General features: G+C 54.2%; 1 protein-coding gene across 2 annotated transcripts; it reads left to right on the top strand.

Annotated features, from left to right (window-relative positions):
- Positions 1-1,314: 1,314 nt before the first annotated feature.
- On the top strand, positions 1,315-23,823 carry TXNDC5 (thioredoxin domain containing 5). Of its 2 annotated transcripts, XM_032462467.1 has the most exons (10): positions 1,316-1,671; positions 5,239-5,388; positions 9,539-9,644; positions 13,376-13,484; positions 15,858-15,973; positions 17,399-17,485; positions 18,100-18,243; positions 20,581-20,663; positions 22,122-22,251; positions 23,410-23,823. In XM_032462467.1, the coding sequence occupies exons 1-10, from the start codon at positions 1,412-1,414 to the stop codon at positions 23,530-23,532; spliced, it is 1,308 nt and encodes a 435-aa protein (XP_032318358.1). In that variant the 5' UTR covers positions 1,316-1,411; the 3' UTR covers positions 23,533-23,823. The 2 variants fall into 2 exon arrangements, with proteins under 2 accessions (XP_032318359.1, XP_032318358.1); XM_032462468.1 differs by lacking the exons at positions 22,122-22,251; positions 23,410-23,823 and adding an exon at positions 21,548-21,744 and having other exon boundaries at positions 1,315-1,671.
- The last annotated feature ends 996 nt before the right edge of the window (positions 23,824-24,819 follow it).

The following is a 24,819-nucleotide window of genomic DNA, read 5'->3' as shown; positions in this document are numbered from 1 at the left end:
TACTGCACGGGCCAGGGTTAAGGTCTAATCAGGGTATGAATACTGAGAATGGTGGGAAGAAGAGGTAGTTGGCAAGAAACTTGGTTCATCTGAATTACAGGAGATAAGGGAAAGGAGGGTGTGAGTGGCAGGTGATTCCCCTGTTTCGAGTGTGGCTGGGAGGATAGGTTTGGAGAGGAGATTGATGGTTTGGTATTTGGCAAACCACAGCTAAAGGCTGAGTAGTGACCAAAGCAAAGGCTGGAGCGGTGTAATGACAGGTGAATCACTGGGCTCATTCCTTGCTGCGGCCAGGAGTAACTGCCCGGGGTGGGGGTGGGGTGGGGTGGGGTTCCCAGATTGGGGATAATCAAGGACAAGCAGGAGCCCTGGAAGCAACCCAGTGAGTCCCTGATTTAGCTTCAGATCCCCAGGGCAGGGCCTAACCTTCCATTACTACAGGTAATAAGGTGTGTGTGCAGGTGTGAATGGTGAGTCACCCAATTTACACCTAGGGATACCTCTCAGCCCTTCCACCTGGGCAGCGTAGAGGTGTCTTTATAACCCTGATGTGCGGCGGGAAGGGGAGGAATTAGGGCGCTGTAGGACGGCAGCCAGTCGTTTATTGAAGGAGGAAGCCTGCAGGATTTGTGTCTAAGAGGGTGCTTTGACCTCCTCTCCTCACCCCCAGGGTGAGGCGGGGCAGGGATAACTAGCAAGGGTTTCGCTTGGAAAGCGGGTTTCATCACACCTCTGAGTTCTGGCCCAGAATTACAGTTGAGGTCTGGCCAAGAATTTGACTCATTCAGGTGGTAGCCCCTCCCGCTTTTGCTCAATTTCCTGAATTCTGACAGCAGCTGTTTTCTTCCTTTTGCCTGGAATCCCGGGGTCTTTGTGTAAATTGAGATTAACTGAGGCTGACGTCCCTCTCTGCGGCCTCTGGGCCCGGCCTCTCCGATCCTCCGAAACTCAGCGCTGCTCCGGGCAGAGAGGGCACTGCCTGGGTATGAGGAGGCGCAGGGGCCCTGCGGGATTCACCCGCGCCGTCTTGGGAAGTGCTGGAGGCCCCGCACAGAAGGCTCTCCCGGGCCTGGACCCATTCTTTCCTCGGGTTCCCAGCCTGGCGCTCCCGGCGCGCGGACCGGGCGGGGCGGGGCTGGGCGGGGCCTCTCGGGGGCGGGGCCTCTCGGGGGCGGGGCCTCTCGGGGCGGGGCCTCTCGGGGGCGGGGCCTCTCGGGGGCGGGGCCTCTCGGGGGCGGGGCCTCTCGGGGGCGGGGCCTCTCGGGGGCGGGGCCTCTCGGGGGCGGGGCCTCTCGGGGGCGGGGCCTCTCGGGGGCGGGGCGCGGGGTGCGGGGCGGGCGGCGGCGGCGGCGGCGGCGGGCAGCGCGGAGGGGACCTGCCGCCGCGGCGAGTGCGCGCCCAGCCCGCCGTGATGCCCGCGTGCCTCGGACGCCTCCTCTCGCCACGGCCCCGGGCCCTGGCCCCGGCCGCCCCGCTGCTACTACTGCTGCTGCTGAGCGGCGGCGGGCGCCGGGGCGCCCGGGCACAGGAGCCGGGGGCAGCGGCCGACGGGCCCCCCGCCGCCGACGGCGGGGACGGGCAGGACCCGCACGCCAAGCACCTGTACACGGCCGACATGTTCACGCACGGCATCCAGAGCGCCGCGCACTTCGTCATGTTCTTCGCGCCCTGGTAACTGGCCGCGCCGCCCGCCTGGGGCTCCAACGGGCGCGGGTCGGGCCGGGGCCCCGCGCTGCGCACGCGGGGGGCGCAGGGCCGCGGCCTGCGGGCGCCGGGAGCGGGGCGCGTGGAGGCACGGGGTCGGAGGGGAGCGGGCCGGGCGCTCACGGTTGACGTGGCGCAAGGCGGCCGGGGCGGAGCGGGAGGGGGCGGTCCCCGAGGGCCGAACCGGAAAAGGCCGTCCCTCCGGCTCCTGATCCCCCCACTTTTCCCCCGGATACCCGCACCGAGATATGGGGAGGGGGTCGTCGCCTCTCGCGGTAGCCAGGAGCCCAGAGCCCACCTGTCCCCCGTGCCCCAGCCTCAAACTTTGGCGCCTGCCGGAGGCAGTGGCCTGCGGTGCGGCCGGGACCCGGGGGCCACGTGCAGCCTGGGGTTCAGCCTGGACACCTGGACTTTCGATCCTGTTAGCTCGCCGCCGGGCAGATCCCTAGCCTGAGGGTTTAACTGCAAACTAGGAACTCGCGGAGGCGTGATTCCACTCTGTGCGTTCCTGAGGTGGGAAGAGGGTGCCTGCGTTTCCCCGCGTCCTGGGGGCTCCTGCACAGCTCCGGGTAGGAGGGGAGCTGTGCTCTTGGTAACAGGAACCACTGGCCCTGGACCCAAGGCTGCCCTCTGGCACCTGCTCCCCTCTGCTCTCTTGTGGCCTCGTCATCTACAAAGTGTGAGATGGGAAAGGCCACCACCTCGAGAAGACGGCCCCTCATAGCGTGGTTCTTAGGTGGGGGCTTTAGTGTGTGCTGGGTGCCAACCCCAGAGACCCTGTCCTGGGAATTGTCCAGCAGAAGGACTTCCTGTCATTCACACTCTCAGGGCCTAGATGCCCGAGCTGAAGGAGGGTCCTTGTGGGCCAAGCAGACAGCCAGTCTTAGGGCCCAAGGCTGTTTGCATGCTTATGCAGAATTTGGCAGCTTTTCCCAGAGCGGGAGGAGGCCCCTTGAGATGTGTGGAAGGGATGCAGGAAGGAATGGAGAGAAGGTGCCCAAGAAAAGCGGCCTGTTCAGAACATGTGCTGGTGGAAGTCGGAGGAAACTTTTCCTCTTTCTCCCCATATTCCAGTTATTACTGTATTTCAGTTCATTTGGAGTTAAACCAACACTTTTTGGTCTGGGCCACAGCTGTCATTTATTAATGATGTATCTAAGGGATATGTTGTGTTTCAAGTTTGCAAGAACCAACCGACTTGAAGTTTTAGACCTGCTGGTGGTGAAGAAGATCTTTTGTGGCACAAAATAACTGATATGGACAGTTCCTTTGTGAAGGAGTATTCTCAGAACAGCTGTTCCAGTTAAATACACTAGTTAATTGGAGCCAATTTCAGTGGAATAAATCTGTCCAGGGATTTTTTTTTCTTTATTTTTTAAAGAGTAGCTGACATGTAGACATAGTAAGGCCATGCAGTGCCAGTGGAGTTTAATTTTGGAGTCTCTCTGATTCTCACCAGCTAGTCCTGGACTGAGTCGGGGAGAAGACTGGGCACTTGGGACTTGGTACATTCCTGTTTCATTGTAAGCGGCTTATAGACTTTTAGGCAGATGCTCCCAGAAAAAGTAACTTTTAAAGTTTTTATTTGTTTGCTTCTTTTTTTGCTTGCTTCTTAATAGTCTACTATGAAATAGAGGTGTGAGAGGTTCAATGATGACATTTAAAAGTTAGACTTTAAGAGCAGAGTGGAGCTCAGGTAGAACACGCCACGGGCCACCCCTCATCTCTTTCCATTTCAGTCTCTGGGAAATGTTGGGAGCCCACACGTGATTTTGGGGGACAGGAGCTCCAAGTCATGAAAACACTGGTCTGTGTACTTTTGCTCTGAACTTGGCAGATGCAGGGTTGTCCTACTGCTGTAGATTTTGTGCCAACATCAGGTCACAGCTTCTCTCTGGTCAGTTTTCGGACATTGAATTTGGTGACAGTGAGGTCAAGGTTGGGGCCGCCTTCTTGAAAGGGCCAGGTGGCTTTGCTCTGTTATGTGGCCACGAAGAGCCTCTGAATGCAGTGGCGGTCTCAGGGGTTTGTGCTGTGGCTCCAAGGGCCCCAAACCAGAAGTGCCGACTGCATGGTGCCTGTGGATTCACCACTGAGACATGGCCAGGCGGATGGTGCACGCCACCCACGTGCCAGACATGGGGACGGAGTCGTGGAAAGGACAGAGCTCGTCTTCTTGGCACTTGTACCATAAATACGTACACAGGACGCAGGTCTCCCCTCACAGTTACCTTCCAGGAAAGAGGGAATCATATCTTATTTGAGTCTCTGAGAAAGCAGGGTTCCCTTCGCTGCTCGATTGAGTGCTGCTTAGGGAAGACAGGTCAGCTTGAAGCCAGCTTTCCCCGTGCCGCCTTTACATGCTTCCCGGTGAGGCGAGATTCCACGCTGGTTTTATTGAGAAATTACTTTAAGGACGAACTCAGTTGTAAGTGTGGGGTGTTGTTTACAACACCTTAAAAAGCAGTACAGCAAATAAGTCATCACATCGTGAGCATCACAAGTGCACGCTTACGAGGTGACTGGAAGAAGGAAACAAAGCCATGGGCAGTGATGCCGTGTGACTGCCCTCGAGGCGTGAGAGAAAGTCTGCAGTGTTGTGATGGCACCGCGGGCAGCTGACAGTTACTGAAGGTGACCAGCTATACGACTGAAAAAGTAGGCTTAGCGACGGGAAAGAGGATGGTGCTGTCAAGCAGTGTGAAGAGCAGAGGCAACAATTCTAAGTTAACTTTTCACTTTAAATGCTGGTGACTTTAAAATACTGGTGTGCAGTTAAATTCATACAATGACTATTATAAGTATACGTTTGAGCAAATCCAATGTAGAAGTTTTGGGTGGCTGCAAGCTTTTTTTTTCAAGCTTCTCCCTGGAGAGAACACAACTGATTTCCTTTCGAGATTGCCTCGCATTTGGAGGGTCTCAGTTCTGTGACAGGAGACCTGACTACAAAGGGCTGATGGCAGCGGGAAATGCTGAGCTGGTTCCATCCCTGGGGGGAGCGAGGGAACTTTCCAGAAGAGGAGGAGAGGGTGGACATTAAACAACCTGGGAGTCAGGGCGGACTTCTTGGAGGAAGCGACACCCAAACTGAACCTGCAGGGCAGATAGGAATCAGCCAGCTGGGTTTAGAGAGGATGTGTCAGGAGAGGAATGCTGATTCATGGGCCCCACCATGCCGTGGCCCTTTCGGGCACCTGGAAACGCTGCAGTGTGGCCCAGCGGTGACCATAAGGGAAGGAGGGCAGCCAGGAATAGAGGTCAGATGGGAGCTCAGCAGGGGCCAGATCGAGGGGGATCCAGCACAGCCCCTTGCCGAGTTGTGATTTCATGCTGAGAACAATGCAGGGATTCTCCGGAGGGTTTAAGCTGGGCAGCGAGGTTCTACAGTGGCTGTGAGCTGTCCACCTCTGCTGTCCTGTAAAGAAGGGGTCGGATCAGAGATCCCCGCTGCCCTAGGGAGATGGCCGAGGAGGTGGGTCGGGCATCCTCCACCTGGTCCTCAGCAGGCTTGTTACTGTCACTGTGTTACAGGTGTGGACACTGCCAACGGCTGCAGCCGACCTGGAATGACCTGGGTGACAAGTACAACAGCATGGAGGATGCCAAGGTCTACGTGGCCAAGGTCGACTGCACGGCCAACTCGGACGTGTGCTCCGCCCAGGGCGTGCGCGGGTACCCCACGTGAGTCCTCATCGTCCTCGGCTTCTTGCCAGCCGCACTGGCCAGAGAAAGCCCAACTTACACTTCTGGCAATTCCCTTGTAGTTCTGAGGAGCAAGGAGATGCTGATTTCTGGCTGGGAGAAAGGTCACGTTGAATACCATGTCTGTGTTAGATGCCTTTGTATTCTTTCAGAAAAGCCTTTAATTAATCAGTTGGGTTTTCCTGTTTATAAAAGAGTGTGTCTGCGAGACAAAAATGGCATTCTCCGTGAGATCCGGTCACATCCAATGTTCACAAGTACATTTACACTATGAGCACAGAGTTTGTCCTGAATTTTGGTCGGAATTTTTGGTCACTCTGCTTCTTAAGCCTCCTTTCTAGAGTAATTCCCCACATGACTAGCACAAGGGCTATTTCTGTTGGAAAGAAAGAACCGCAGTCTGACCAGCGACACTACCTACTTCCCTGACAGTTAAAATAGGTTTTTGGTTTTAAGACCAGAAACTGAAACTGGCTTAATAAAGAAAAGGGGGTTACTTTGAAGGTGGTGGGGCAAACTCTGAGACTCAGCTCTCAGGGTGGGGAGGCCTTTTTGTGTGTGTTCCTCCTTAAGGTGACTTAACTTCCCATCCCTGCATCTCTGTTGCCTTGGTGGCGTCGGGCCCACCGCTGATGGGCCCAGCCTGCGTAGAGTGCTCATTCCAGGAAGAGTCCTGTGGCCAGAGAGGCGGGATCTCGTGGGAAGATGGCAGCCCATTCAGACCATGTGGCAAGTGTTGGAGTGAAGAGCGTGTCTCCAGAAAAGGGAAGATGCTTTTCCAGAAGGATGTGGGAGGGATTGGGCTCTGCAGGTCCCAAAATACTTGTTCAAATTGATGAATGAAGTCAGTTCTATATAAAGCCAGGGCTTATCTTCAGATCTGAGAGGCGGCATGGAAAAGTGCTGTATGGCAAAGCTGGGGGCAGTCTGGGCTGGAACCTAGACACCGCGGTTTGGATCCCAGCTCCACCGTTTACTTACCATGCAGCTCTGGCCGTGTTTCATAACCTCAGTCTGAAGTAGGATGCTGATACCCACCCCCCTCGCCTCCCCAGTAACACCGTCGTATGAAATATTGGGTGTGCAAAGCCAGGAAACGTTAAGGTTTCCCCTAACATTTGGAAATTTGACGTTGCCATAAAGGGCTCTGGAACTCTTGGCCTTTGGTGGCTGCTTGCTAACCTGAGTGTGGAATTCGAGTCTACATCAAACCACATCCGTAGAGATAAAATTTCCTGCTGTGTGTACCTGCCTGGCGGCATCACTGGCCTGTGCTTGACTGCACTGCTTTTACAGTGAGCTCTGCTTGGATGAAGAGCATCCCAAAGAAGCAGTCAGTGAGCAGCGGGACCAGTGAGGGGACAGATGTTACCGTTGAGAGCCTGTTACTTTCAAAGTGCAGGAGCAACAGAGATGGTTGGCCGTGGTGTCCACTGCTAATCAGCTGGCTGCGTGTGGCCCTCAGACCACGCCACAGGGAGGGTGAAGCGGGACCAGTAACAGGGCTGAAGGCACGTGCTAGGGGGTGTCGGAGAGGGAGTCGAGGGCTCCCCGGACCTGGTCCTGCAGCTCCGGCTGCATCAGTCACAGCACAGGTGCTATTTACAAAGCTCTAAAAACTCCATGTTGGAGCAGGTGTCCTGATTATTATTTAGGAGCTATGATCTCCCCAAGAAAACCATGCACTGGTTTTGTGTTGTTAAAAAGAACTAAAGTGAGCTTCCACTACACCGAACGTGATTTGGGAAGGCACTTCCGTGACCATCATGGTCCAATAAGAGAGATTTTTTTCGCAGAATGCGGGAGGCAGGGCACTGCAAAAAGTGTAGTGGCCTTAGGGCGTTCACAGATTTACCCTGTGTGAGCTTTTACTTCCTGTGAAACAGTATCCATCTCACGGAGATGTTTTGAGGCCCAAATCCAATGATGACGTGAATGCTGAGCATGGAGGGGGTGGGTTGTGGGTGTCAGCACATTATCCTGTATGTCACCCCTCCCCTGGCACCTTGAACTGGAGTAAAGGTTTGGAGAGGGAGGGAGTTTGGGTTCCCAGGCCCTTAGGGAAGTCCGCCTGTACTCAGGAAGATGTCTTGAGGTCTTGCTGTTGAGCCAGTAAAGAATCCTTATCATCTGGGAAGATGCTGGTAGGGGCATGGCTGAAGGATGCTCCCGGGGCTGTGACTGCCACTGAAAAGCGCAGAAAGTCACCCTCTCACAGTTCTGGAGGCCAAAAGCCCCAAATCAAGGCGTCAGCAGGGCCAGGCTCCCTCTGCAGCCTGTTGGGACGGCCTTCCTTGCCTCTTCCTGGATCCTGGGGGTCTGCGGTCTGCCTTTGGTGTTCCTTGCCTCGCAGGTGCATCGGCCCAGTCCCGCTCCTTAGCAAGGCCTTCTCCTCTGTGCGTGTCTCTGTCTGAATTTCCCCCTTTTGTACAGACACCAGTCATGTTGGATTAGGACCCATTCTAAGGACCTTATTTTAACTTGGTTGCTTCTATAAAAATCCTGTTTCTAACCAAGGTTAGTCACATTCCGTGGTAGTGTGAGTTAGGACTTCTGCAGATCTTTTTAGGGGACACCATTCAACCCATAACACCCTCTCATCTCTAGTGGTGGAACTTTTTTAGCACACTGTTTTCCATCAGTGGGGATTTTCTGCCCTGCGGTCTCCCTAAAAGAGAAACAGACCGCCAGGAAAGCAAGTGCCCACGTGGTGGCTTGGGGCTGTACTCGGGGCTGGAACTCCGAGGCCGACTCTCCACGGCCCCCTTCGTCTGTCTCCAGTGAGCGCTGACGTCCGAGGCCCCAGGCACACGAAGGCTCCTGTGAGGGCGCCTGTTCTCGCCCTGGGCTCTGGGAACTGAGCAGGAATCTCAGACGTGGGCACAGCACACGCTTCCAGAGCTGTCAGGGTGGTGGGTGTGGGTTCACAGTTGTGCGTGCATGCTTGGGAGTGGCTTAAAACGTGACACCGTGAAAGAACAGGCACACTGGCCGAATCGAGTTGGACTGTGGCTTTCTGTCACGGTGACAAGCGTATAAGCTGCCACGGAGGTGGCCGTGGACTCCTCACAGGAAGCACGTCGGGGCGGCACCTCGTCCATCCAAGGACTTCGCTTCTGGGTCAGGCCCGTAAGCCCGTTTTCATCCCAGCGCCTCCTACAGCCCACGTGCTGGTTTCCTTGTCTCATGTGAAACTTCATCTTAAGACCTTTGTGGGGTTAGCTGTTAAAACCCATGGTTCTGATTTCCACGGATCTCGACTTCCCAGGGTGATGCTGCACCTTGGGCATCTCCGAACAGAATCCACCTGTGTGCTGAGGAGCGGGGCGGTGGGAGCAGGGAGTGTTTCAGATGAGCACGCCTGCCCCAGATGCGAGGCTGGGTTTCTTTGTTTTGTCGGCAGCCATACTTCCCCCTCCATCCTTGACGCCTTCTATTAAGTTTTATCAAGGGCAGGTTTTCCCATCACCTGTGGAATGACTCACACAGGGTCCGAAGTGTTCATTTCGGCCTCTGGTGATGTCTCTCGCTCCCCTCAGAAGGCAGTGCTCCGTGCTCTATTGCAGACACCTTCAGAGGCGAATGTGCGTAGGAAAAACCAAAGGAAAAAGTGAATGGAGCATAGTAGCCAGTGTCAAGGTTGTTCTTATGATAGTTGGAAACTTGAACTCTGACAACACGTGGATATTTGTGCTTTGTAAGAGTTGAATGGCCGATAAGGTAGCCTGGAGGTACATTTACTGCAGTTACAGTTTTTTTTTGTTTGTTTGTTTTTTTAATGCAGAGCCTAAAAACTACTGAAGCCGGGGGAGGGTAGCAGACCCGGGCCCGGAGAAACCGGGGAAGCCTGCACCTCAATGCTCGTAGCCTGGGCGTGAACTCACGGCCTTAGGGCCGGACGTCTGTTTCTCTTGAATAACATAAGAAACTTAAAAGTTTGGGATTAAGTGAACGTGTTATCTCCTAGAACATTACTTTCCTTTCTTTTCAAGGTTTTATCAGAGAGTGGCAGGGACGTGCTGGCTGCCGCCCACCCGACATCTCGTTTTTATCTTTGTTTCTGTCAACCTTTGCCTCTGGTCTGAAGTGCTTTAAAATCCGCTCTGTCTAATCTTTTGTTCCTCTTCAGCTTGAAGTTTTTCAAGCCTGGCCAAGAAGCTGTGAAGTACCAGGGTCCCCGGGACTTCCAGACACTGGAAAACTGGATGCTGCAGACTCTGAACGAGGAGCCCCCCGTGAGTACACAGAAGCCCCCTCCTCTCTTCCTGCCCATGTGTTTGGGGTAAGAGCAGAGGCCCCTTCAGGTGAGAAAGGAAGACTTCTGTCTTAAAGCCACTTTTTTTCTCTTTTAGAATTCGGATAGCATAAGCAGAGATTCACTTTTCTTTCTTCTCAGTTTAAATTGTGGTTAAAAAACACACACTGTAAAATTTACCCTCATATTTTTAAGCGTACAATTCAGTGGTATTACATACATTCATAATGTTGTGCGACCATCCCCACCATCCAGCCATAGAAGTTTTCTTCCTTCCCAAACCAAAACCGTGTCCCCATTAAACCCAAACACCCCAGCCCCGTCCCCAGCCCCTGGCCACCCCCGCTTGATTTTCTGTCTCTATGTATTTGACACTCTAAGTACTTAATGTAAGTGAGAAAAGATTAACTTTTACAACCTTTTTTATTATGGAAATGTTCAAACATGCCCAGAGGCAGAGAGGAGGGTCTGATGAGTGGTGAGTGGTGAGTTGTGGGGTCCAGGGAAGGTGGTGCCCGGTGCCTGTCCCTCAGCTTCAGCAGAGACGTCCGAGGTGTTTTCTCATTTTGTCTTCCGTGCCTCCCCCTTGTTTGGCGGCGGAGTCCATCCCCAGGGAGTGTCCTTTGTAAATATTTCAGAATGCATCTCACTGATAAGCACTTACTACTTTTTAACATAACCTCTAAGCCTCCTCACGTGTAATACAATTCACACGAACTCCTCAGCACCAGGGACGGACACGTGGCCACCTGGGGTCAGGGCCAGGCCTCCCCGAGCGTCCAGGCCAGGCCGGCGCGGCCCTTCCTCCCCGAGGACCTCGGCCTCCACCTGCCGCTCATCCTCGCTCCCGCCAGCTGCGCCCCTAGTGCAGACCTTTGCTTTTCTTCTCCTCCCTCAGTGCCCGCGGCCCAGGCTGGCTTTGCTGATGGTGTCATTCAGTGCCCTTGATACTCTGGGTGTCCCTCCCTTCTCTAAGGATGATACAGAAAGTACTTTTTAAAGACGTGGCTATGTGTAGAGTGTTACTAAGGAAAGTTGATAACCGTCCCCTTCCCCAGGGGACGCCGGGAGCCTTGACTTTGTTAGAAATCACCACGATCGTGGGCCCGTCATGCTTGGTGCGTGCGGATTCGTGCTGAGCTCAGGCCCGCGGAGGCTGAGCTGAGCTTAGCTGGGAAGATGCCCAGTGTTTCGTGCTGTGCGTTCCCAGTGAAACCCTAAGAGCGTCTGAAGTCTTTCACTGTGATTTCAGTGTCATCACTTGACTAAGGCTGCCGTGTTGTAGCAGGCAGGCGTTCGGTGGCTTGACGGTTGTCTGCTCGTGGGCAGTTCCAGGGCCCTTTCTGGGGCTCTGCTGCTGCTTGGCGTCATTTCCCAGGGTGTCTGCCTGGCCCTCACCTCTCCCCTGGGTTCTGTGCCGAGGGCCCAGCTAATCGGAAGCCCGGCTGCTGCCGCGGTGCTGCTCTGCCTCACGCTTTTAAAAATCTGGAACCGCTCAGTGAAGAATGTTGGTGAGCGGAACTGAATGTGTTGACCAGAGACTTACCTAATTTTGGGTCACAGGGGAAACCACAAACCTCGCAGAGGGTACATTTGCATCTTTGTCACAGCAAGAAGGCTGGAGAAGCAGGTGTAACTTTCATGTAAACTTCAGGTTGTTTCCTTTGTGAAAATGTTCTCTGAGGGGAGGAACCCAGTTTTAAAGGGTAGTTAATAGTCTCCAAAAAGACATTGAAAGTAAACTTTTCATCAAAAAAAGCCAGTCTTCCATGGTGGCTTTACCCAGGGAACCATCAACCAGTGTCAGGACGTCAGTGAGACTTCATCTCAGGAGCCAGACAGCCCTCTGGGGAGTGGCAGCTGGAAGTACAGGCTGGGGACGGTGAGGCCAGGCTGAGGCTCCGGGGAGGGCATGGCCACTTGGAACCTCCCCATCGCCAGCCTAGGACCACAGCGGCCCACCCGCCATGTCCCCAGGTCTCAGAGCAGCAGGGATCTCCCATGATTGCCAGAAACAGTGACAGTGTGCCTTATTACAGAAAAATTCAGATACTCAGACTTCATCCTGCAAACCTCTGAACTTTGCTTTTTATATCGTAAGCGAAAGCGTTCTAAAAACTTCCTCTGTATTTGTACCTAAGTGACTTAACGTACACATTTGCGTATGTAAACAGGGTGAGTTTAGATTTCCCCCTCCCAGCGTCGTGGCAGTGGTATAAAGTCCAGGAAGAGAAAACCTGCCGTCTCTTACGTTCTACTCCAATTTTTATTTCCGTGTTTCCTTCTGCATTTTTTTCTTGAGGAGTTACAGTCGTACAAACGGGGTCCGTTTCCTTAACGGCCTTTCTATACAGCTGTGTTGCTTCCATGCTGATGCTTTATGCCGTGGACCTGCCATGACCGACCTCTTCTCTGTCCGTGGGTATTTAGGGTATTTGTGACTTTTCTGTCATCGGAAATGCTCTCAGGAACATTTTTAGCTTTGCGAAGGAGAGTTTTTCTACTTCTGAGTGGTGTTTTTAGACTGTATTCCCAAACATAAAATTGCAAAGCAAACAAACAAAAAGCAAGACCATTTTTATGGATGGTGGTGAGTATTCCAGATTGCTTTCTTAAGCCTCTGTCGCTCACATGGTCACCAGCAGGGCGAGAGGGTCCCCATTCTGTGATACTCTGGCCGCCTGTCCCTGTCACAGGGCACGGGCATTGGCTCCCCAGGTACCTTTTAAGACCGCCGGCCCTTTGACCATCTCCTGGAGTGGCACGCAGTGTGGGCTTTACACGCAGTGTGGGGTCTCACTTTGCTGGGACTCACCGACTGCTCACCCAGCCCTCACTCACTCAGGCATCGTTTTGTGCGGGGCCTTAGCACTTGGAAGGCTTTGTCAGGCCAGCAGCAGGAAGGAAAATCTCCTGGTGCCTCAGGATTATAACTCTGAGTGGTCAGCCCTGAGCACTTTTAATGACTTAGCCAGGACGTCCTCTTTCCTAGGAGCGTGAACTGCTCGATAAAAACCCAGCCACGTACAGCCACGAGCCGTAGGTTCAGCGATCTTTTCTTCACCTCTGCTTGCTCTGGTTGGAGGCCGCAGCCGTGTTGGCCTTAAAAAGTGAGACACTTTGATTGGTGTGGTATGGTGACTAGTTACCACCTGGTGTCTGCTCTGGCAGGCGTGCCTTTTAAAAAGCCAGTTCCTGTCCCTTCACTGCATGTGCCTGTCCCAGACTCAGTGACAGGGGTGGCCAGGCCTCCTGCTCTCTGCTGTTCCCGTTGTCTGTTTTGCCCACTTCCCCCCCCCCCCCCGTGTCTTTTGCTGCTCCTTCCTTCTGTATCTGATGTGAGGTCTCAGGTCACGTTCCAAGGAACAGCCTTGGGGGTGGGCATCCCCCAGGGTGTCTGCTCTGTTTGGTTGGGTTTGGGGGCAGCAAAGGACAGGCTGGCGCAGGGACAGCCATCGCCCAGCTGCCCCGGAGTGTTGGTCTGAAAGCATCTACCGAGGGTGAGGCCGGCGAGGGGCTGCCTCCCCCCAGCCCACCTGACAAAGTTGCCTCCTGCCCGGAGCCCCCCTCCGCCCAGCAGCACCCCACAGCGGCTGCAGGTGGCCAGGTGAGGGAGGAGAGCCGCAGACGGGGGCAGACAGCAGCCCTGATGGGCTCCCCCGGGTCTTCACGGCTGGACTCAGCGACCCTTGTTCGGTTCCTCCTCACCAGACGCCGGAGCGGGAGGCCGAGCCGGAGGTGGCACCGCCCGTGGTCCCCGAGCCCAAGCAGGGCCTGTACGAGCTCTCGGCCGGCAGCTTCGCGCAGCACGTGGCGCAAGGTAGGTGGCGCGTCTCGGGGGCGTGCAGGGCGGGGCCGCGTCTCGGCACCGCCGTCCTTTCCTTCTCCTGGGTCGGCTGGGAGCCCCTTCTCGCCTCCTGAGGTGCCGCTTGTCAAGGGTTAAGTCGCGAAGCCCCGGTCACATCAGAGCGTGATGCTCGTCCTCTGAGAAATCCTCTCTCCTTTGGCCTCAGTCCTGATGGAAACGCCAGCTTTAACCCTAAGTGAAGGCCTTGGGAGTGGACGACTCCCCCAGCATGAGTGGTACACGTAACTTATACCCTGGCTGGCCAGCGCATCCTTGGGTAAGAAAGTGTTTATTCATGTCAGTGTTAACCACGTGCTCACTGACCTGAGGCAGAAACGGAGGTCTCTCTTACCTATTTCACCCAGAATTTAGTGGGACCCTGATAGCCCATGCATCCGAGTAGGTGTTCCTTACACATAAAATATTTCTTGATACTGCGTCTCGTTATTTGGAAATAGTCTTCTCAATATCAAAATGATCTGTGTACAATTTCTAATGTTAATAATATATAAGTCCTTTCCGCACACGTTGAGAAGCGTTGACTCAGCAGTGAATGTGAACTCAGCTTCCTTGCTGACCTCCATTCTCAAATGCTGCCATGGAGAGAAATCCTCCCCTAAGACGGGGTCGGAAATGCGATTAAAAAGGCTTAAAATGGTATCTGGCCTTGTAACTTCATGCCTGCTGGGAGCTGAAACCCACCCCACTCAAGGTCTGAAATCATTTGATGTGACGCCTTCAACTGTTTTCTGTTTTTAATTAAAGGCTGTTATTTAATTGGTACCGATGTGCTGGCAGTGAACCTGCAGGGTTTCTACCCAACAGGGATCCACTTTAACCTGAGACGGGCCTGGGCTCCCTGCAGGATGCACTGCCAGAACCACCCATTGTAGACCGTTTCCTGGAAGCCCCGCCCAGTCCCTCCCTAAGCAAGTCACCAGAGGGGCCTGATGCAGCAGGGTCTCTCCCCTGCCCCACGGCTCCCCCTCGGGACTCCCGGAGGCCTGGACCTCCCGTCTCCAGCTCACAGCACACAGTAGCGACATACCTGTCTGGAGAGATCCTTTCAGCCTTGCCAATCAGCTGCTAATATTTCGAAGCTAATTTTTCACCATTTTTCTCAAATGTGCCATTGCCACGGTGACAGGATGCCGCCGTGAGCGCTGCCACGGCCAAGTCTGACTCTGAGCCTGAGTCCCGAGTCAACATCCGTGGGTTAGTCTTCTCCCCGGCCGCAGCCTGCCTGCGGTCTGATCTCAGCCTGACACCTCTTTGGCCCCAGGCTGGTCCAGGTGGAACAGCCTAGACAAGTCTCCATCGTCTAAATCACCGTGTCATGAGGTGTGGGTTCTTCCTAGCCAAGGGAGTGACACTCAGGTTTTGAAACCTTCTGTTTTATTGTGAAATAAAACACAGATACAGAAAACAAACGTAGGGGGTAGTGCGTTGTTATGAAGCGCTCACCCTGTAACCACTGTCCAGCCCAAGAAATTAAACTGCCAGCTCCCCGTGCCCATCCCAGGCCCAGCCCAGGCCCAGCCCTGCCCCCACGGCCCCCCGGGGGGCTGCCCTGACTTTAGGGAAACCACCCCTGGCCTTCCTTTATGGTTTCCTCACCCAGGTGTGTTTTTCAGTACAGTAGTTTAGTTTGGTCTTTTTTTTTTTTAATGTATCTCTTTTAAGTCTCTCTTAACCCACGTGTCCTCCCAGAGTCCTTTTCTTCCTTGCCCTCTGTTCGCTGAGCACATAGACTGTCCGACCTGGACAGTTCCCCACAGCGGGGACCTGGCCGACTGTATTCCCACGGGGTGGCGTACAGTGTCCCTGCCCATGGCTCCCTGATGTCTCTGCTCCCTGTGAGTTGGTGGGTCTGGCAAAATTATCACTTTGTTTGATGTCTGTGGGAGGTACTTCCTGGCTGGAAAGTCTCTCTGTGATGTCAGCAGCCACGTCACTCATTCACTGGGGACGCCAAATGCTGCTGTTGTAATTCTAGCCCCTCTGTGTCATCTTTTTAGCAAGAGACACCTGCACTCATTTACCACTGGGTTATCTGGGGGTGCAGTTCACACAGGAAAGACAGGCCAGGTGCCTGGTTCTTTCCCTTTTTTGCCATTTTCCCAAATAATGAGTTGGCCCCCTATTGTTCTTCAAAGACGGCAAGTAAGTTTTTGTTCTAAGGGTCCTTGTGATAGTTGGTGGGGAGTCACTTTTTCCCAGTGTAAGGGCTCCCCCTGAACTGAGCTTTGCAGGAGGACAAAGATGAGGTGCTTCCCGCCGACCTCTAGCTGGTGGGTGGAAATCACACTCCTCTCCCCTCTCCCCCCACCTCTCTCACCACTGAAGGAGACCACTTCATCAAGTTCTTCGCCCCGTGGTGTGGTCACTGCAAAGCTCTGGCTCCGACCTGGGAGCAGCTGGCTCTGGGCCTCGAACATTCCGAAACTGTCAAGATTGGCAAGGTAAGGAAAGCCCTTATTAAACTGGAAACAGGCCACCTTTGGCTGGATGAATTAGCAGAGTGGCCCATTATTCATTCTGTGCGCGGAGTCGCAAACCTGATTTATTAATTCCATCTAGTGTGCCACCTGATAATTCATGTCACCTTCCCAGATGGTGGCCTGGCTCTTCCATGGCCTAGAGAGAAATTACGGCTTTGGCTCCTTTGTGGGTTAGGAAGCTGTGGCCAGTCCTGAGCTGGCAGCCCCAGAGCCCTTTCTGCAAAGATTTGGGGCCAAGCCTTGGAGAGCGTTCCCTGGGTGTACTTGGAGACCGTCCACATTGGACTGCACCCAAGAGCTCTTTCCTCAAGGACCCCGGGCTCCGTGCTCACACAGGTGTGCGGGAGACCCTCGCGGGTGGCCCAGCTTGCCCAGCTGCCTGGAATGCCTTCCCGTGCTTCCTGCTTTACCTCGGGCGGCCGGAGTGAGGCCTCACAGCGGATATCCTGGTAACACCCCGCGCAGCTCTGGGCCTTCGAGTGCTTGGAATCTCATCCACCCTCTGGCACCCACTGGACACCCCTGCCTGGATTCCTTTCATAAAAATCTCATTTTCTGCTTTGCCAGGGGACTGATTTCAGTAGAGAAATGATGCTATATATCCAGGAACTGTAGTTATTAATAAGATGGCCCACCCAGCACAGTGAGAGGGTCCAGAGCAGACACCTGGGACTCGGGCAGGCCTGGCTGGCCCCCTTTGAGCAGCTCTCCCCACCTCGGTCTCCCCCACGGCAAAACCGCGAGGAGATCTAACGGCATGAGGGGGGCTGGCGGGGACGGAAGTGAAATGCTGGGCGCAGTGCCTGGCGAAGAGCAGGTGCCTGGTGGGCTGTAGTCGTCGTCAAAGCAGTTCCCACTGTTGCTTGTTAAATGCTTAACTTCACAATCTTTTCAGTTTTATCTTTATTACTTGTGTACCAGATATGTATGTGTGTGCGCATGCACACACACACACACACTCTCCTCTTTAAAATTGACTCCTTGCTCCTCTATGGTTTTAAAACTCTGTAAGTTTGAACCTGAGAACACATTTCTCAGCTGGCTTTGTGACTGGTGTGGCTCTCCGTCCCAGATGGCCAGGCGTCCCCCTCACCAGATGTCCAGCTCCTCACCCGCGCAGGGTAAAATACTGCTCCCTGAACATTGGCGTTTTCACGTGAGCAGAGTGTACCCTGGAGCGCACACCGTCGCCCTGAACCACAGCTCAGGTGTGCTGGGGGGCAGCTTTTAGGATGTTCTCTCCAAAAGCCGCAGCTTGCTGTTGGAGATGCTGCCAACGCGGACTGTTAGAAATCCTATTCCCGTAGCAGATCACCGAGTGCGCCACGGTCCATTCGTCAGGCAGGCGCGTGAGACACTGACTGGGCACGCGGTCTTTGCCTTCAGGTTGACTGCACGCAGCACCATGAGCTCTGCTCCGGACACCAGGTCCGAGGTTACCCTACTCTCCTCTGGTTCCGCGACGGCAAAAAGGTACGTCTGCAGGGCTCCGTGTTGATACAGAAGAAGTCTGTCTTCGCCACGGTGGGCTGAGCGGTCAAGTGACTTAACAGGGGTGGCGCATTCCCAGTATGTGCTGTCTGGGCGCTGGTTTAAAGGAACACACACCCTGGAACAAGAATGTCTTTCCCTTAATTGGTAAGATTCAGATAGTTGAGAAAAACCCAAAAACCTGTTACACTCTCCTGAAGCATTTCGGAACTCCTCTGAAACTTCTCTAGAATAACCTGAATCGACGGTCCTAGGGGAACTGCTCTGATCATGACCTTGGAGAGGGATTAACACTCGCTTTTGTTGAGACTCACTCCCTGACTCCTCCCCAGCCGATGGTCAGTTTCTCAGGACACCCAGACTCCTGTGAGCCTTGGCTGCACCGAAGGCAGGCAGTATACAGTTCTCTCACCAGAACCAAAACTCGGCTGCTCGTCTATACTTTGCATCGACATTTGAGCAGCAGCCCCTGCAGAGCTGGCGCGCCCTGTGAGGACATCTCTGGTGGGGGGGGGGGGTCTTGTGTGGGTGGCGGCGGGCAAGGTGACCCAGCCCTGAGGAGTGCTGGCCCAGCGGCCTGCCTGTGTCTCCCACAGATCGATCAGTACAAGGGCAAGCGGGATTTGGAGTCGCTGAGGGAGTACGTGGACTCGCAGCTGCAGGGCACTGAGGAGGGCGCCCCGGAGACCACCCGGCCCTCAGAGGCCCCCGTGCTGGCGGCCGAGCCCGCGGCGGACAAGGTGGGTGCTGGCCTCGGTCAGCAAGGCCAGAGCGGGCCATGGAGGGCGGCGTGGGGACGGTGCGTGGAATTCGGGCAGTTGGCGGCGGTGGACTTCCCAACACAAAACGTCTTCCTCAGCTCCTTGTACATATGCTCCTAGGGGCACATGTAAACAGCTTCCCTCTGAGAAACCGGAGTAGATGGGAGACAGGGCCCTGGAAGTATTAGGTGGCAGCACTTCTGGAAGGTTCCTCCCCCTGGCTGTCATCACTAGACGTGAAGGCATTCGCTGTGAGAGCTTGGCTGCTGCCTCTTGGGTCCGCTTTGTTCATTTCCATGACTGGCCGCAGTCAAGGTGGTAGGGGCCCGGAAAGACCTCCAGCAGGAAGGATGTATGCCTCGGAATTTCAAAGGGGTGTTTAATTTGTTCAGGCCACCCCTGGCATCTTTGTAGATGGTCAGGTTTTCCATTCATTTGTTCGGCATGTATCAAGCCTTGGTGTTTCCAGCAGTCCTAGGCCACCGGGAAGCAAAACCCGGAGCAGTTTGTGAAGAGGGGTGGGTCCGGAGGGGGACGCAGACGAGAACACACACGTGCAGGTGTTGCAGGGGCTGGAACACAAGTGAGGGGCGAGAGGCGAGAAGTGTCACCGCACGGCTGAAGGATGACGTGTGTGCTGGAGAGCCTGGCGGGGAGGGATGGAGTTCCGGCACATCCGCAGGCCGGGCACCAAGCACGAGACTCGGGGTAGAGTGTAAGGAAGGGGATGAGCCCTGTTTTCAAGCCAATTTTGGTGAGGCTCTGGGGGGCATGCAGTTGGCAAGAGTTAAGTGTATGAGTCTGGAGCTAAGGCAGGCTGTCCACGCTAGGTGGATGGGGTCACGTGTCCGCAGCTTTAGGTACAAGCTGATGCCGAAGCCAGGGGTGAAAATGAGGTGATTCAGGGGGGAGTCAAATAGTGTTTTCCCAGGGAACCGATGCTCGGGTTTCCCAGCCATGAGCCAGAGGCCTCTGTGTCAGTTTCTTCCCAAAGCAAAATCCTCCCGTTGCTGCCTCAGTTCACATGGTTGCACTCCAGAGTCAGGTTCTCCCCCGGTCTCTGGTTCTGAGGGAGGCGGCCTCCCCGGTCACTCTCCGGCCCTCAGCATCTCCGTGAGAGATCGTGACTCACTGGAGCCATGAGGCTCTGAGGCCTAGCTGTTTTGAATTGTAAAAACCCACAGCCTCCCCCCGACCCCCCAGCCCTCAGTGGGACCCGCGTAGGTCGAAGGCTGCCTGCGTGTTAGTCGAAGTTTCGGTTTAAGAAATAAACAAATGGTTTTGTAGTTGTCATGACTACATGTGTCGGGGGAGTGTGTGTCACGGTGGTCGTAAAGGTCACCCCAGATGAGTATCATCATATACTGGGGATGTTTCCATCAACCACAGAATGGTTTCTGTTTATAATAACTTTTTCCACCGGGAAGCGGGTTTTTCGGTGAGTGTGGCACCATGTTTCTGGTCATAAGGAAGGATGGTGGTGGTCTCTGACGGCCCCTTGGCCCGATTCGCCCGATTTGCCTCCCAGTCACTGACACATGTTACTTGAGGCTGGACTCGAGTGGGGCATGAGCCACGTGGTAAATCATCCGTGCTTTTCCTCTCATGAGAGGATCACAGGGCCATTTTTGGAGAAACACAGGGACGTAATTCTGCAGTGAACCATCAGGATAGAATCGCATAAGAGCGGGACTGCCCTGTGGCATCTTTGCCCTAAATTTTCCAACTAGTTTAAAAGAGCAGTTTTCACCTTGACTTTGAATTTAAAAATGGAAAGAAGCGTGTTACATGTAAAGCACATGCCACTGCCTGTGCTCTTGTAACTCAGGGCCTTCTGTTACTCAAAGAAGATCATTTTTATGGCTCCACGCTGTGCGAGTGGCAAGGGCGGTGAGCAGTGGTATCTGTGCAGTCTTGAGGGAGGCCAGTCAGTGGGTGTCTGGACTCCGGTCAGTTCGAGGCTCCCAGCCCAGGGCATGCATGCAGCCTGGGGCCCAGCCCACCCAGAGGTGCCCTGGGGACAGAAGCCGCACCTGAACCCACCTGGGCTGGCCGGTGGTGGGACACTGGCTGTGCCCCGCCAGCTCCTCAGCAGCATCTCCTGGGCTCAGGACCATGGGACCTGTGAGGAGTTGCTGCCTGGCCCTTTTGTGGAGCTTTTGAGAAAAGCAAGCTCTGTGGGTATGTTTGCGTGGCCTTGGGGCATGTGTAACAGCATTTTAGAAGATGACAGATTTGTATTTCTGCAGTCCCAAAGCATGACCCCGCTCTACTCTAAACAGTGTATTTGAATTGTGGCTTTTCCTTCCCTTGTAGGGCACTGTGTTGGCACTGACAGAAAATAACTTCGATGACACCATTGCAGAAGGCATAACTTTCATCAAGTTTTATGCTCCCTGGTAAGTGCTGAATGAGAAACTCCTTTGTCCTAGGGCACTTAAGTCACATCCTATTTTTCGGGTCTTAAGCCAACCCTCCAGACTCAACGCTGGGCCAGTACTACATCTGCACTTAATATTTACATATGGTTGTGTTACAGGGACAAGGATGTTACCCTCATGCTCCTCTGTTCGGATCTGTTAAAGTTTGGTGGTTTTCATAAACAATTATGGAGAATGAGGTGAACTTAAGGTTCAACCTGCTCTGGGGAAAACATAAAATGGAGGAGAGTTGTCCTGGCCATATAAAACTTAAGTTTTGTGGTATCTGGGTACTTTTCTAAATAGATTGCTTTTTTGGTTACGTGCACCATGAACATCACTGATGCAGCTTTGCCCCCAGTCTCTCTGGATGGTAGAGAAGAATCTGGTAGAGCTGAGCTTTGCGTTAGAGCCACGCAGGACGTCAGCTACCTGACCTTCCTGCCCCACGGCCCGCGGGGACCGGAGCAGAGACCGGCTGCACAGAGCGCGAGGCGGGACAACCCGAAGTGCCGGGAGGGCGATGGGTTCCCAGAGGTACCGTGAACAACTACACCTGCCGGGTGCTTCACAGCCTCTGAACTCAGTTTCCTCAGCTGTAAAATGGGAACACCCTTTTGTGTTCACAAATGAAACAGCCCATTTGGAAAAACAGTGTCAGAGTGTTAGGTCCTGTTTCTAAACAAAAACATTTTTGCTCTTCTGTTTGTTTCACTCCACGTGTTCATGAAAAACAGCAGTGAATGAGCATGTGACTTGGGTGAGTTGCAGTTTTTAGAGCAGAAACACTAGTAAGTGATGCCTTTAACACTACTGTGTATTTTCTGTTTTTTTTGTTTTGTTTTGTTTTTTTAAACCTAAAGCTCTGTAGAGCGAGTCTGAGGACAGAGGAGCCCCTGTCACTGAAGGCGAGCAGTTCCTAGAGCGGGAGACGGGCCGAAGGAGGGTTTGACAAAACCAAGCCGTGGCCTCAGTGCTCACACCAAGTCACCGAAGCTTCAGGGGAGCTTTGAAGTTGTTTTGAACATTTGAGACCATAAGAAATCTAATCTAAAATGTTGTTGGCAATCGGAGGGCTTTTTTTTTTAAACTGGCCTCTCTTTTGTCTCCTGGTTCCTCTCCTGCCCATGATGCCTCCATAAACCAGTCAGCCCAGTTTACCATATCATGGTAATGCTTTCAAAATCTAAACTTCTTTTCAGAACAGCTTGTCTCCATCAGGTTATCTGAAAACCTACTTTGGAAGGAGTTAGAGCTTCCTGTTGGGGATCGGGGAGGAAGCACTGCGCACCTGCTGGGAGAACCTGGCGGTTTGTAAACTTCTAGGCAGTGCTGATTGCTGACCGCCTCCTACAGAAGAGACCAGGCTTGGCAGCGCAGTGTAGGTGAGCGAGCCCGCCCCCGACCTCACCTCGGCTGTGGCTCTTCTGTCCCTAGGTGTGGTCACTGCAAGAACCTGGCCCCCACTTGGGAAGAACTCTCTAGAAAGGAATTCCCTGGCTTGGCGGAGGTCAGGATCGCCAAAGTGGACTGCACCACGGAGCGCAGCATCTGCAGCAAGTACTCGGTGGGTCCAGGTGGACGGAGGCGCTCGGGGGAGGCTGCGAGTCGGGGGCAGTTCCCAAGTGGAACTGTCATTTGGTGTCATGGACTCAACCAGATAACTCATTGCCTGTACCCTCTTAACAAAGCATTTTTGGTGTCCTTTTGAGGTCCCTGTCCACCACATTTTGAAAAGCAAAAAAGCTGCTCTCCCAAAGGAAAGCCTTTCTTTGTTTTCTGTGAGTTTGCACGACTCGGGTGGGGTGGGGGTCAGTCCTTGCCATCCGGGCATCAGGCTGGGCAGGAGCTGGGACTCGGGTGGGGTGGGGGTCAGTCCTTGCCATCTGGGCATCAGGCTGGGTAGGAGCTGGGACTCGGAGGTTGGGAACCGGCACCCCTCTGCAGCCATTCTCACCGGCTAAACCACCAGCTGGCTTGTCGCCTTCATCGTAAGCACCTGCATGGCTTCTGAAGCACGGTGCTGAGTGCAGGGCATTTGGACACACGCTTCCTGAGAGGGCCTTATGGCCAGGCCGGGCTTGTGGCCTGGGTCGGTTACTCACCCGTCGCCTTCTTTCCAAGCTGATCGCGCTGTCTGATAGCCTAAGAGATTTGCGGTTTATATTTTTCCTTTTGTGTTGTTTTCCTAAAACACTTCTGAGGCTGCTGGGGTTGATCAGAATAGACGAGCACAGAGGCTTATCTACTTATAGAGGATGCCAGGCACGAGGGGGGTGCTTTAAAATATTTTGGAAAGAGGTGAGTTACAGCTGACAAATGAGTATCCTTGGGGATCTCGGGGCTGCTCCCTGCGCTCCGCAGAGCACCTGGGTGTCGCCTGGGAGCTGGCCGGAGATGCGGAGTCTCAGGGCCCACCGGCATCTGCCCCCGCTCCCCCTGCACCGCATGTGCATGAAAGGCTGGGAAGCTCCGCTTTGGGCTGAAATCGCCCCTCTACGCTAATCTCGAAAGTAGTTTGGGCTTGGGAAGTGGAGAAGAGCCCCAGGGCTCCGCCTTCTGAGCTCCCGGGTGCTTTCTGGAGGGTCTCCACATTTTAAAATCTTAGCCATAGCCTTTCATGGCCACCAACCACTCTAGGGTCTTTTCTGATTTTATTTAAGAAGCACTCTGTGTGTGATTCGGACCACTGGTTTGCAAACTTTTTTTTTTTTTTTTTTTAAAGGTACGAGGCTATCCCACGCTGTTGCTTTTCCGCGGAGGGAAAAAAGTCAGCGAGCACAGTGGGGGCAGAGACCTGGAATCCTTGCACCATTTTGTTCTGCGCCAAGCGAAGGACGAACTGTGAGCCCAGCTGGAAGCCGCCTCCCCGCCCGGCCCCGGGCCCCGGCGTGCGGGAGCCCAGCCTCGCAGACCTGCCCACGTTCAAGCGGCAGTGACTCAGAGCTCCTCCCTGCGTGCGTGTGTGCTTCAGCCAACACACGCTGCAGGGCCTTTCTTAAGTCTCTCTAAGTAAACGTAAGTCATGATCCCTTCGCAGATTAAATATTTTTAGTGGTGACCTGTCATCCCTTGACCCTTCCCTTGGTGAACTCTCAGTAGTTTCCTTTGAGACTAAAATAGAGTCGAGGAAAATCGACTGTTTTTGGCTCCAGAGTGATTTGGTGGCAGCATCATCCAGAGCGTAGTTTTTGAATTCTGGAAAGGTGGCCTTGGGGCAGCACTGATGTCGCTCTGATCCAAAGGTCAGGCGACTGGTCAGTCACGAGGTTGGTCCGCAGCTTGGAGCAGAGGTGAAAAACCAGCCCCACCCCCGGGAGAGCCGCCTTCGCAGCCCCGCCTGGGCTTTGTTTCTGTGGCTGCTCGCTTACGGGGAAAGCTCTCTTATGGAGAGAGGTTCGCCGTCGGGAAAGCAGTGGTCCTCGGGCCACGTGCCCGAGTAAGACCGTGCCGACGCCACGGTCCCAGGCGTGTGTGGATACTTGACCACTCACTCCTGCTCAAGGGATACTGCTGTCTCTCAGGAGTGAAAGGCTTCGTTAGTTAACATGAAGCCAGTCCATGCGAACTTTCAGATTTGATGTCTTCCCCTGGAAGTTTAGAAGTTTCCACACGGCCTCTCCCGTTAGCTCCTGGGAAGATTCTGGTTGTATTTGCCACCTGGGGCATGAGGACCAGACGAGCTTCCCCAGGTCCTGGGTGTCAGGGGCTAAGGAAAGCCCGCAGCCCCGCTCGTTGGCCCTAGCTAGGAGGGGTTTCCGGTTCGGCCCTCAGCGGTCCCTTTAGAGGCAGTGGCCTGTACTCTGCCTTCGAGGTCAGCCTCCTGCCATATGAAGAGTGGGATTAACTTGACCCCCAGGACCAAAGACAAACAGAGGGAAGGCCATGTCAGGGTGAAGCAGGCCACGTCACCACTGATGCTAGCGTCCCAGTGGTTCACGCTACCCTGGTTAGGAAGCATTTTTACCATCACCCTTGGAAGTCCGCAGCTACAGAACTAGGCTCCCTTAAGGTCTGTACCTGTCCGTCCTTTGCCATCAAGTTACTTCTCGTAACACCCCACCATGCCCAGCGGCCGTGCTCAGGGGATGTGGTCACCAGCACAAAATAACTGGTGGTGCGACCCTTAGGAGAC

This window comes from Camelus ferus, chromosome 20, assembly GCF_009834535.1.
Source record: "Camelus ferus isolate YT-003-E chromosome 20, BCGSAC_Cfer_1.0, whole genome shotgun sequence".
Lineage (NCBI taxonomy): Eukaryota > Metazoa > Chordata > Mammalia > Artiodactyla > Camelidae > Camelus > Camelus ferus.
Note: the sequence above shows the minus strand (reverse complement) of the source record. Positions and strands in the feature narration are given on the sequence as shown.